At 40.5% G+C, this 13,408-nt stretch overlaps 1 protein-coding gene across 1 annotated transcript in view; it reads right to left on the bottom strand.

The window, feature by feature from the left end:
• Window positions 1-277: 277 nt before the first annotated feature.
• The window catches only part of BIN2 (bridging integrator 2), a 29,166-nt gene continuing 16,035 nt past the window's right edge, over window positions 278-13,408 (bottom strand). Inside the window, exons 5-13 of the mRNA XM_081128855.1 lie at window positions 13,244-13,339; window positions 11,895-12,002; window positions 11,549-11,634; window positions 10,272-10,347; window positions 9,363-9,445; window positions 4,873-5,629; window positions 3,180-3,260; window positions 1,540-1,614; window positions 278-756 (exon numbers count right to left, since the gene is read on the bottom strand). Of these exons, the coding sequence (XP_080984981.1) occupies window positions 727-756; window positions 1,540-1,614; window positions 3,180-3,260; window positions 4,873-5,629; window positions 9,363-9,445; window positions 10,272-10,347; window positions 11,549-11,634; window positions 11,895-12,002; window positions 13,244-13,339 (1,392 nt within the window). The 3' untranslated portion in view covers window positions 278-726. The remainder of the gene's footprint in view (window positions 757-1,539; window positions 1,615-3,179; window positions 3,261-4,872; window positions 5,630-9,362; window positions 9,446-10,271; window positions 10,348-11,548; window positions 11,635-11,894; window positions 12,003-13,243; window positions 13,340-13,408) is intronic.

The following is a 13,408-nucleotide window of genomic DNA, read 5'->3' as shown; positions in this document are numbered from 1 at the left end:
CACCAAGTACCAGACTATAAACATTAGATATAGCTCTAAAATGTAACCTCTTTCCAAGGGTATTTGCTTATTAACTAGGGTAGGGGGCAGGGGCATGCAGTATAGTATCTAGATTGAGGAGCCTGTGGCCCAAATAGTTACAGCCAGGAGGTCCGGTGAGCTGGAAGTCAGGGATGTGACTAAAGCTTTCTGTATCTGGGATAGAATCAATAACCTTGCCCAAGTGGAAAACAGTGTGCTGGGCTGGGACAACCTCCCTCTGTCAAACAAAGAGTCCATACATAGAATAATGCTTTATTTAACAGTCGGAAGATACGTTCTTTTGGCTTTAAGTCTTAAAAAATGAGTGGTAAATCAAAGATTTGTTTCCTGTTCCCTGAGTATGTGTGGTTATGTGTGTGCATCTATAGATGCTTTTGCTTGTTATAGTCATTTTAAGCCCCACTTTAATTAATATATAAAGTCTTATTCTAACAATGCTAAAACCTGAATTAAATATTCCCTGAGTCTAACAATCTCTTCTCCCAAGCCTGCCTGTCTCTCTCCCTCCCCTAAGTCTGCTCCTCAGCCTTCATTAATGCTAGGTCTTTAGAGACCACCAGCATCCATACTGTTTGAAAACCTAGAAATGAATGCTAGGTCTTAAGTCCCTGTAACTTATACACCCTCTAGCTGAGGAGTTTCTCTGGGAGGTGTGTATATGTGGGAGATCTTGGCAGTTCCTCTTCAGAGTTGTGCACTTTGAATTGTAGATACCTGGAAAATAAACATGACTCTATTAGACAGATGCTCACCTGCCCTCCCATCAACCACTCAAGGAGGGTAAAAACTCAATTTGCTTCTGTCGAACTATATTTCATGTCATGCGTTGTTGAGGGAAGTGAAACTGATTGTTGGGATTATTGTCAAGACTTGTTGCAGTTACTGTTCAGTACATCTTCCACCATTTCTTTATGAGAATTCACAGGAGAAATTTTTTTTTTTCATCTTAGTAGCAGGAGTTGTTGTCTGAAGGAATAGCATCATGAATTGGGTGAACTGATCAGATTTTTCTCTTCTTGGATGTTTAGAAAGTCTGGAACCAATTTTGTGATCCAACCTTAGTAATTTTATTTTATAGGATGTATTTTTGTATTTGCCTAATTCATAGCTCCATTTTATGTCACTGTCCCTAACAGCCTTCTGAGTTAGTTTGCTATATCTTGTGTGTGTATATGTATTTACCCTTTTGTATCTTAACTCATTTTTAAAATAAGTTCAGATGTAACTCCTAAATAAGTACTTAGGAGACAGGGCTACGGTGAGAGGTCAAGAGGTTCAAGGCCAAGTGTTGGGAAATGTGCACCAAAAAACCACAGTCTCAGTTTTCTCTTGGTTCCCCTGTTCTCGCCAGCTTCACTTTGCTCAAAGGATATTGTTCACTGCTGGCTTCCCCTTGTAGCCCACAGTGAAGATTCTAGTCTATAGTCAAACTTCCGTCCACTCCCAATGACCAATCTTGCCACCCATCCTGGTCTCTGTGTATCTTGGTCACCTTACCTCTTCTTGAGGCTCAGGTGCTGTGACATTGCTGTCTTCTGGAACTGCAGAGACATGAAGTTGGACACCTTGGCTCTATAAAAAGAAGAGTTCTGCCAGTGAGAGGGGGTTCAACCTCTCAGCTTAGATGGGTCTTCTGTACCTTATACTCTACAGGGTAATAGACAATACAAAGGGCAAACATATAATGTTGTTTCACTACAGCCTGATGGCATCAGGGAAGGCTTTACTGTCATCCTCTTTCACAGGTCAAGAAACCAAGATTCAGAGGGTGAAATGACTTGCTGGCACAGATAACCAGGTCTTTGGGCTCCAGAGTTGTTTCCATGATCAGACACTATAATTTGTGTGACATGCATCAGTATGTTTATCTATGTGGGAGTTTGTGAGAGTATAAATATAGGTCTTAAGAACACTACCTACCACTTTTAGACTAACCCTCCTCAAGAATGCACTGCAGCTCTCACACGTAGATAATCCTAACCTATGGCAGTTAGGAGAGGCAAGTAGTAAATGGTTTCTTTGGGAAAAGTTCTAGGTTCTACGATAGGAACCCAAGGTATGGAAAGCTCTGTCTAGGAGCTGCTAAGCCAGAAGACCTTAGAGCTCTACAATTAAGAGAGAATTTATTTTTAATTGAAATTTAATTCATACACTGTAAAAGTCACCCTTTTAAAGTAGAACCAGGCCCAGCCGGGCGTGGCTCTGCAGTTGAGCATCGACCTGGAATCCAGGCGATCAGGGTTCGATTCCCGGTCAGGGCACATGCCCAGGTTGCGGGCTTGATCAATGACTCTCTTATCATTGATGTTTCTATCTCTCTCTCTCCCTCTCCTTTCCTCTCTCAGAAATCAATAAAGACATATTTTTTTTTAAAAAAAAAGTAGAACCAGTTTCTATCAATATGACAGCTACTTGAAATTCTCTGATTTTTCCTTTTAGGAAAATTTTCTTCTTCTCACTCCCTCCTCTGATTTCAGGCTATGCGTTACCTCAAAGGTAATACCACCTCCCAGAAAGTTATCATTCTCTCTCAAGTAGTTCAAATGCTAAGCAAGAACAAATGTTCTCACACGGATCTTTTTATGCTCTAGTTGCTTAATTCCATAGGAAAAATATGTCTCCTTAGCTGATGACCAAAGCAATCCCACAGGAGAGGCTGTGAATAAAAAACACTATATAGTTCTCAAATATAAGGAGGTTGTGTCCTGTACCTCTTTCCAAAGGAAAACAGTGTTACTAGCCTGTTTCTCAAAATAGACAGCATCTTGGTTCCCATAATCTCCCTTTCAATAACATTACTCCAGGAATGAAAGTTTGTTATTATTCACCAGAGCCAAACAGCTCACATTACTGCTGTCTCCATAATAAAATCATATATTACAAAGTCAAATATAAGTTAATATTGAATTTTCCATACTGTCAAGTTACTCTTTTCAGCGCAGAAATGTGAGAAGTGGCTACACTTGACACATTTATCCTGTGCTTTTTCCCTATCCACATGCCCCACATCCCTCAATCAGTATAGTGACCTCAGACCAGAAACCAGCCAAGGGAAAGTTTTATATCTTGCTCTGGTAGGACCTTCATGTGAATCAAGTCTCAGGGCATAATAATATTGATAACTTAGATTTTAGTACCTCGGGGGAGTCGGCCGAGATAAGCTTGTTGTTTTCTTCCTTGTCTTCCATCTTACTTGCCTTGTCAGACTCTGAAAAAACCTGTGGATCAAAAAGGACAATGTAGAAGAAAGTTCTTCACCTTCACACCCTGGATGCCACCCTGTTACCCTTTGTCCATGTTAACTCCTCTCAGATAGCAGGAGGCTCCTTAGGGAGCGTGGTCAACCTTCAGTTAGGCACAGGCAGTAGTGGGGTGGTACAGTCTGAGGGGTACCAGAAATCTCATACTCCCAGGGAGCCACATGGCTCATGCCCTGGCCTCCTTCATTGCCCCAATGTCACCTTCTCTGGGCACTCCCTGTTTAAAATTGCAATTCAGCCCCTATTCCCTGTGCTTTCCCCTACTTAATTTTTCTCCATATCTCTTATCACCACTAATTATTATTTTACTTATTTATTCTGTTTTGTGTTTATCTTCTCCCCTCCTCCACTAGTATATAAGATGCCTTCCTGCATGTTCAATGTAATATCTCACTTCCTAGAAAAGTACCTGGTACACAGTAAGGGCTCAATAAGTAATTGTGGAATGAATGAATGAATCTTGGTACCATCTAGTCAGGAGTCTCACCAAAACCCTCTCTATAATGTACCAACAGATGATCATATATCTTAGCTTTTAACATCAAAGAAGGAGAACTGTTTCTCAAGGTGGCCTATTCCACTTTGGTGTTTGGAAGCCCCTTGTGTCCCATTTCCCATATACTAAAAAAATTTTTTCCATACCATTTAAAAACAGAGCTAATTGCCCGGCCAGTATGTCTCAGCGTTTGAGCATTGACCTATGATCCAGGAGACCGAGGTTCAATTCCCTGTCAGGGCACATGCCTGGGTTGCGGGCTTGATCCCTAATGGAGAGCATGTAGGAGGCAGCCAATCAATGCCTCTCTCATCATTGATGTTTCTATCTCTCTCTCCCTCTCCCTTCTTCTCTCTGAAATCAATAAAGATATATTTAAAAAATATCTTTATACACAGGCGTAATCCTGCACTCAGGAATCTCAGGGAACATGCCAAATCTCTCGGACAGCCTTACCACATAATTTGAATGGAATGTGACTTGATTTCCAGATTCTTCATAGAACTGGTTACTCTACAGAGGGGCTGTGTGTCTATTTTAATACCATTCTTTTCTCATCCATATTCTCATCTTTCAAAAGACCATCTCTTTTCCTTTCCTTCCTTTGTGAGCTCCTCCTTCTAGGTTTCTTTTCAATGAAATGATACTTTGGAAATTTGCTGATGCCATTTTGGTTGAGGTCTATTTACCACAGTCACAAGTATGACAAACTGAAGTGAGAACCTGTTCCCCATCCCCTATTCAAAAAGGTAAAGCTCGGGATGCCAGTTATAGATTCTTTATTGGAACTCCCAGCACTTAGAGAAAAAAAAAAGGAAATTAGTAGAAATCTTCTCATAATAGTATTAGAGCCCTGTGCAGAAGTTAATTACCCTGAGAGTGCAGATCACTAAATCAATTGTTTTGAAGATGTGAAACAATCCCCAGAACAAAAAAAAGGTGGTCAAGAGTATCCCTGTGACTACAATATGATGACATGAAATCTGATCAACTGTGGGACAACCTGGCCATAGTAAAGATGATCTACATGGAGGTTAGAAAAGAGAATAAAGACTTAATCAGATGCATTCTCACCTGAGAGATCGAGGTGGGGGAAGTACAAAGTTCTGGGTTCAGATTGTCAGTGTTTTCCTTTTCTCTGTCCTCAGAAGTTCTTGCTGGCTTCTCTGGTGGCTGTGGATCAAGAGAAACCTCCAAAGTGGCCTTAGGACTAGGACTTGGAGTCCTAGCCCCCAAGGAGGCCCTGGGGCTAGTGGGTGAACCCTGTTCAGAGGCTGTAGGACTGGAGGGTATGTTCCCTGAGGAGGTCCTAGGGCTGGGAGTGGTTCTGGGTGGAGGAGGCCTATTAGGGGGTGCTGAGGTCCTCTGGATAGGGGCTCTCTTCCTTGGTTGTTCAGACCCTTCACTTGAGGTTCGGGTTCGGAGGACAACTTCTGGGAGAGATGAAGGCTGCTCTGAAGGGGTTAGGGCTCTGCCTGGGGATGGAGCTGGGGAGCCAGGGGGAACTTCTTCCTGGGCCTCGCCACTCTCAGTGGTGGAAGAGGGCTGGGCCTCGGAAGGGCCATTGCAGGCTAGCAGAGGCTCTTCCTCCTCAAAGGAGCTTGCTTCAGCCTCTTCTTTCTCTATTTCCTTTTCTTTTAAGGGCTCTTCTTTAATCTCAGAGTTGTCTTCTCCCTGGGCTGGATCAGATGTTAGCTCTTCTTCACTTGCTGAGATGGAGTCCCTCTCACTTGTCAAGGAAAGTGTAGAGGGACTGGTAGGTGAGGTAGGAGGGCTGGAGACCGTAGATGTTCGAACTGGGGAAGAGATGACTAAAGAGCGTCTGCTGCTGCTAAAAATTAAAGGACATTCAGATTCAGAAGAGCTAAAAACTGGAAGTTTTACTGGGCATTGTTAAACACCCCAAAATAATGTTCCATGTTACAGAATAATAAAACAGAATAAAGTAATTTAAAATACCAGAAAGTCTGTAGAACTTGCAGTAATTCTTATGTTATCAAGTGGAGTGTAAAAGGCTATATCATAATCTCAACTATGTAAAAATATATAAAGAAAGAGAGGCTGGAGAGTAACAGCAACATACTAACAAAATATTTTCTCTGGGTAAAAGATTCATGGGTCATACACAGTTGATCTTCATGGATTCCGCATGTGCAAACTCACCGACTCCCTAAAATTTACTTGTAACCCAAAATCAATACTTGTGATGCTTTGCCCGGCTGGGCGTGGCTCAGCGGTTGAGCATTGACCTAGGATGCAGGCGATCGGGGTTCGATTCCCGGTCGGGGCACATGCCCGGGTTGAGGGCTCAATACCCAGTCGGGAGCGTGCAGGAGGCAGTCAATCAATGACTCTCATCATTGATGTTTCTATCTCTCTCTCTCTCTCTCCTTTCCTCTCTCTGAAATCAATAAAGATATATTTAAAAAAAAAATACTTATGATGCTTTCATGGTCATTCACGGACATGTGCAAGTTGTGAAAAATCGGTACCTGACAGCACTTTCTCAACTGAGGTATAACAAGGAAATCTTCCGCTTTCTTGTTTCAGCTCTCACCCTGTAAACATGTCCTTTTGACATGTTTTTTACATTGCTGTACTTTTTAAAATAACAGCATATTATATTTTAAATTTTTATTGATTTATTTATTTAAAATGTATCTTTATTGATTTCCAAGAGAAGAAGGGAGAAGGGGAGAGAAAGGAAGAGAAGGAGAGAGAGAGAGAGACAGAGAGAGAGAGGGAGAGGGAGGGAAACATCAATGATGAAAGAGTCATTGATTGGCTGCCTCCTGCACGCCCCCTACTGGGGATCAAGTCCACAACCTGGCCATGTGCCCTGACTGGGAAATTGAACTGCAATCTCCTGGATCAAAGGTCAATGTTCAACTGCTGAGCCATGCCGGTTGGGCACATTGCTATACTTTTGTTAGTGCTTTTGCTGTTTAAAATGATCTCCAAGTGTAGTGCTAAGAGCAAAAAGACTGTGATGTGCCTTACAGAGAAAATATGTATGTTATACAGGCTTTGTTCAGGCATGAGTTATATAGTGCTGTTGGCTGTGAATTCAATATTAATGAATCAACAATATATATTAAATAAGCTGTCCTTAAACAGAAACACACGGAAGACAAGGTTATGTATTGATCAGTTGATGAAAATGTTGGGACCAGGGGCTCACAGAAACCAAACCCTGTGATTCCCCTGGGAACAGAGGGGCTCAGTATTCACTAATTCAGTGCTCATGGTGACTTTATAGAACATAACTACCACGAATAACAAAAATCAACTGTAACACTGATCAAGTATGCTGAGTGCTTCTATGGCCAACATCAGCTTAACTCCTTGCCTCCTAAGTGCCTCCTATGTACTGTCAACCAGCTGATTAAGCAATTCACAGATATTTACTTGACAGGTACCAACTATGTGTTGTGTCCTGGGCACAAGGATGGGAGATGGAGATAGGAAGGGAAAGAGATTTAAAAAAAAGTTCCTTCTAAGGGAGTTTCTGATATGGCATAAGCTGAATGATATACGGTTCTTTCTAGCACTACAATTCTAGAGGTTAGTAGCTTCAGGAGGCCCAGGACACAGCAAGAAAACACAGGTTTCCCTACAAGGTTCTGAGATATCTTGGTGTAAGTAATGGTAAGTTTCAGATGAATGAACACTTAGAGAGAACTATGGTTTTCAATATTGGAAAGAGAGAGAGTTTTTGGAGCAAAAGGGACTTCTCATACGAAGTCTACTTTGGCTCATTAGTGATTCCTTTTAATAGTCTGTAACTAATTGCTAAATGAGTAGTATAAGCAACAGATGTGAGCCCTATTCTTCCTTCAAGTCCCAAGTTCAATTTTACCACCTACTTGCCTTGAAGTCTTCCCGGGCCATCTGTACATTGGTAATTACTTATCTTTCTGGAATTCCTACCAGTCTCATTAGGCTCTTTGGTTTCATTAGGCACTTTGTTTTGTTGTTTTTTTTAAAATATATCTTTATTGATTCCAGAGAGAGGAAAGGAGAGGGAGAGAGAGAGACAGAAACATCAATGATGAGAGAGTCATTGATCAAGCCCACAACCGGGCATGTGCCCTGACCGGGAATCGAACCCCGATCGCCTGGATCCCAGGTCGAGGCTCAACCGCTGAGCCATGCCGGCCAGGCTCATTAGGCACTTTGTATGTGCAAAAGTTTATATTGTTCCTTGTCTCCTATGCACATTTTCTATCCTTTCAACTTTTTGTAAATCACTTCAGGGAAAGGAGAAATCCCTATGTCTTTGGATCCCTAATTCTAGGCATAAAACTTGCACAAAGAAGGAAGTTAATAAAACTTCCTGAATAAAGGCTTCAGAATAAAAACATAATCACATTCTAAAGGACCCATGAATTGCTTACACTTACCAGCATAAAGGATGTATGAAGGCAATAGACACCACACACACACAAAAAGTGGAAAATCAACCCATAACAGATTGAGAAAGGATATTTGCAATGCATATTAAAGAATATCCAGAATATACCAAAAAAACCCCCAAAACTTCATATAAATAGAACATTTTTAAAAAGGGTAAACAATCCAAATGAAAAATTTGAAAAAAGGGTAAACAGTAGAGTTACAGAACAGGAATCTTAACTGGCTAATAACAAGAAAAGATGTTCAAGCTCATTAGCAATTGTGGAGATGTGAATTAAAACTGTAAAAAATTACATTTCATACCCATTAGGTTGAAAGTTAAGAAGTCTGACAATGTTACATGTAGCAAGAATATGGAGCAATGGGGACTTTTATTTTATTCACTCTTGGTGGGTTTTAAATGGAAACAATCACTCTGAAGAACAATTTGGCAATGGCAGTATCCACAGATTCTATGACTCAGCAACCCCACTCCCTGTACACACCCTAAGAAAACTCCTGATAATATTCACAAGGAGAAATGTAAAATGTGTTCATTCACTGTAACATTATTTGTAATAGCAAAAACTGGAAAACAATCCAAATGTCCATTAGCGGGAGAACAGATAAATTGTGAACTAGCCATACAATAGCATAACAGTACTGAAGGAACAAAACTAGCAACACAGAGTAACAAGAATAAATAAATCTCACAAACAATATTAAGAGCACAAAAGAAGTTGCACAAGAATACATAGTGTATAATTCTATTTATAGAGTTTGAAAACATGCAAAACAATGTTTTCTGTGTGTATATATGTGTATAATAAAAAGTAAAAAGATATGCAGTGGGATAATAAATACTAAATTTAAGACAGTGATTACCTTTAGTGGACAGTGAGTGGGGAAGGGATACTGGTAGCTTCAATTATATATATAATAGTTTTCTTAAATTTGGTGATAGGTATATGGCTATTTGTTGTATTACTTTTTATACCTGTAGTTATAGCTGAAGTATTTCACAAAAGGAAAAAGAATTTATATAGAGGCGTAACAACAAACAATATCATGCACATAAGCACACAGGAATGGCCAGGATTTGGGATGGGAGATGAGACTGTTGACACACAGGACACGTGAAACAGAAAAGAGTCTCAGGAGTTGCTCACCTCGATAGTCCCTTCACCACAAAGACTTTGCTGGAATGTTGCTTCTCCAGTTTGCTCATCACTTCGTAGAGATTGTGGTTCAGCTAAAGCAAGAGAGAAGGGGATGCTAACCAGATGGAAACTGGCATATCCCTTCTCTACTTTCAGACAGCTCCCCCAAATAAAACCTTCCCACCCTTAACTATAAAATTCCCCCTCATTTCTTTTGCAAGGTCTTATACCACCACCCCTTCTTCCCTGACTTCCTTGTTAAGTTCTGCCTCTTCCATCAGACTGGCAGCTTTTAAAGCTGGGTCCTTAATGCTTGATTTGAGGTTCTAGCTTCTCTTAGGTGACCCAGGGAATGAAAACTCACTGCAATATTAACTAGGCAAGTCATAATTTAGCCAAAGTAACTGCAGAGAGGAACATGTGTGGGTGTGGATGAAAATATAGTTAATAATAGCCAGAGTCTTGGAATCCCAGGATTAGAAAAGACCCCATGAGGTCAGGTTCTGTGGCTGCCTGTCACTGAATAGGATTGGCTCTATTTAAGACTAGCTTACCAGAGAAACTGACTTGTGCTTAAACACTGCCCTCTCTGCTCTGTAGCAACCAAAGATAGAGATTTCACAACTTGGTTCTCCATTTCAGCTGTTCCTTCCATAGGCCTAACCTCCTTCATTCATCTGAAGTTGAAATTTGGATGCTATTATTCAGTTGTTAATGGCGATGGAAAGGGCCCTCTGACAAGTATGTATATGCTTTAATACGGTCAACACAGTTCATCAAGTGCTTTTGTTTCATCATGAGAAAAGGGTAAAAATCTGTGGTGCTGATATGGATACTTAATGATTATGTAAATTAGGACTACTTTCATATTTACTAGAAAACCTCCTGAGGTGTCTAAATTGACCAGCTGTGTCTCACCTTGCTCATTTCCCTGTAGAAGACATCCTTCAAGTTGGAAATGTTTTGAAAGATGGTCACATAACAGCCAATACGACTATCAGGAGGCAAAACAACAAACATACAGGTAAGGGTTGGTAAAGAAAGTCTTTGTTTGAAAATACAAGGTAGGAGCTTTAGCCAAAGCCAGCGATCACCAAGACTCCTCAAAGAAAAACACCCACATCCCAAGACTCAGGCTGTTCTGCAAGCTGATTCATCACAACCAGTCCAGGAGCACACCTGACTTTCAGGAGTGAGGCGGCCAGAGGAGACACTCAGCCCAGGCTGACACCAAAGTATAACAGATCTCTAGCTGCATGAAGTTAGTCATCTGATTCAGGCTCTTTAGGTATTGAGGCAGACATTAAAGGGCTTTGAAGAATTTTTTAAATGCTATATAAATATAAGGCCATAAAAATAAGGAAACTAGGCAAATTAAAAAATAAATATAAGGCCGTATGATTATAATTATTATAAGTAATTATTCTTTCTCATTATGCATATTGGACTTCTATGAAGCTATATGTACATTAATGGAATTCTACTGGAAATGAATTGGGAAAGTTTACATTTCAAGAAACTATTAAATTTCACTTCTATTTAAATTAAGTCACATAATGTTTTAGAATACATGTAGTTATTAAAAAGGCTCCATCATATGTAGACTAATATTAAGTGACAATATGAAATATGCTGGCTACAATTGCATTAAAGCATATCTTGTATAGTGAAAAGAAAGTAGAATAGAATACAAATAGAATTTCTACTCAGATTCCTCTTCCAATGTAAAAAATTAACCTCTAAAACACTTTTACCTACTGTGAAGCAAAGACATCTTCATTAATGGAAATCATCCCATGGTTTACCTGCGTAAAGCTATGTAAATCTGGATGGTCACAAACCAAGCTTGTTTAAAACAATACACCCTTGTGGCATGAACCCAGATACTCCTAGTATGCATGATGACAGCACTTTATTTGCCAAGCTCTCCCCTATCCAACAAACATCTTGTCATGAAACCGGAAAAGCTGGCAGGGCAAGAATGGTTATCTCTGTATTTCAGATGAAGAAACCAGGGTCTAGTCTAGAAAGATAAGGTGGCTTGCCTAATATTACATGGCAAGTTAGTAGCTGGGCTGAGGCTACATTCCCACTCTTGGACGCTTTTTTTCATGAGGTGACATGTTTGGGCTACCAGGATGCCTGGGCCTCCAGTGGCCCAGGAGTCCAGCACTTCCCCGAATTTCAGTCATTACCTATTATAAAGAACAGGCAGCTCCTCTAGTAGTTCCTGGTTCAGATCTTCAAACACAAGCTGGGCTTTGCTGAACTCTTCATCTGCCTAAGTGGTAAAAGAGACAGGACAATTCTCCTCAATCCTGAACCCCAGGATAGAAGCTGCTTCTTTAATCCTCTGCATTTTTTCAGGAACTAGGCTTACTCGGAACCATGCGTCTCAAGACCCATGCCCTCCCCAGCCTTGACTCTTTTGCTATCCTTAGAGCATCTGTGTCAGAGAAAACACGACTTCCTTCAGGACACTGGATGATGAATTTATCATTTCCTAAACCTAGTGTGGCCAGGGAGGTTTAACTTTTTTACCTTGGCAATCTTGGCTTCATCTTTCTTCTTGGCATTTTGCACCGCCTCCAGGTGGTGTCGGGCACTGTCATAGTCCACAAGTTTCCGACCCCGCTTGGCAATTCTTTCCTAACCCAGAGTCATGAGAAAGAGCCTTGATATTCTTCAGTGACCAGGACGTAGGTAACATAGTATCAAATAGAGAGGCAAGATTCCTGGATCCTATTATAAAATTTCAAGTTCTAACACGGTTTTGTGCTCAAGGGATCTCCCTTACTATCTGGAAAGAATGGGAATTCTCAGGGGGGAGACAGAGTAAAGAGCAATCCTACAGAGCACTTGAAAGCCTGCATTAAATATTAATATTTCCTATGAACTCACTATAAACTAGTTCAGCCTCCAGGATAAATGGTCTTGAGAATCCTATGAAATGGAAAGGCAGGAGTTTTGGGTTTTACTCCCAATGCTGCCATTTATTAGCCTTGTGACCTAGGGCAAGGCCCATCTCTTTGGAAGCCTCAGAAGCCTCAGCTGCCTTTTGGTGTTATTTTAAAGATCAAATGCTGAATAAAAAGTGCTTTGAAAATCTTAAAGCACAATAAAAATATTATGACCACTGACAGAAATTCTCCTCAATCTTATCCAAACTACAAATTATACCAGGGAGAAGTAAACTATGTTATTGACTGGTCTCATTCTCTCAATCACAGAATTCAAAAGGATCTTAGAGATTATCTGGTCCAACTTCCTATGCAATACATGAACCATTTCTACAATATCCAAGATAAGAAGTAGTTTGACTTCTGTTTGAACAGAGAATAGGCAACCCACTATCTCATAGTATATTTCATTTTGGGAAAGCGTTAACTATTAGAAAGTTAACGCTCTCATTTCTTTCCACTAATCTAAAATCAATGCCAAACACACTAGGTGTTTAATAAGTATGAATTGAATGAATTCTAATTCTGCTTTCTGGAACTGTTTAGAACAGGTTCACTTCCTCTTTAACCTAACAGGTTTCCAAGTATTTGAAGATAAATATTATGACTCCTTCGCTTCTCTACAATAAAAAGCTTTTAGTCCCATCAGCTGTTTCAAACAACTAAAAGGGATGCTCTAACCTGGATCTAATTTAAAACCAGCCCAAATCTAGTTCACTGAAATCTACGTCTAAACATGACCTCCACACCATCCTCAACCCACCACCCTAAAACCTCTTGTCTAACCCTCAACTTTAATCCTTCGCCCAACCCACCCAACTTTGTTCCTAACCATGGGCTCTAACTCTACTTATAAGTTTAACCCAATATGGTCTCTACTTATATGGGCCACTTATAACCCATTATTGATTCTATAAAGCGAGTGAGTACCTTAATCTCGCCAAACTGGGCTACATAGTTTTCCATGGTCCTCAAAGCCTGGTCAGCTAGTTTCTCTTCATAGTCTTCCCAAAGAAGATCATTATTCTGTGGGACAGAGGTGAAGGGGAGTGGTGAGGGCTCCACTTCTCAACAACTGCATGCCAGGGAAATACC

Source organism: Miniopterus schreibersii (assembly GCF_964146895.1).
Source record: "Miniopterus schreibersii genome assembly, chromosome: 2".
Lineage (NCBI taxonomy): Eukaryota > Metazoa > Chordata > Mammalia > Chiroptera > Miniopteridae > Miniopterus > Miniopterus schreibersii.
This window is presented reverse-complemented; position numbering and strand designations above follow the sequence as displayed.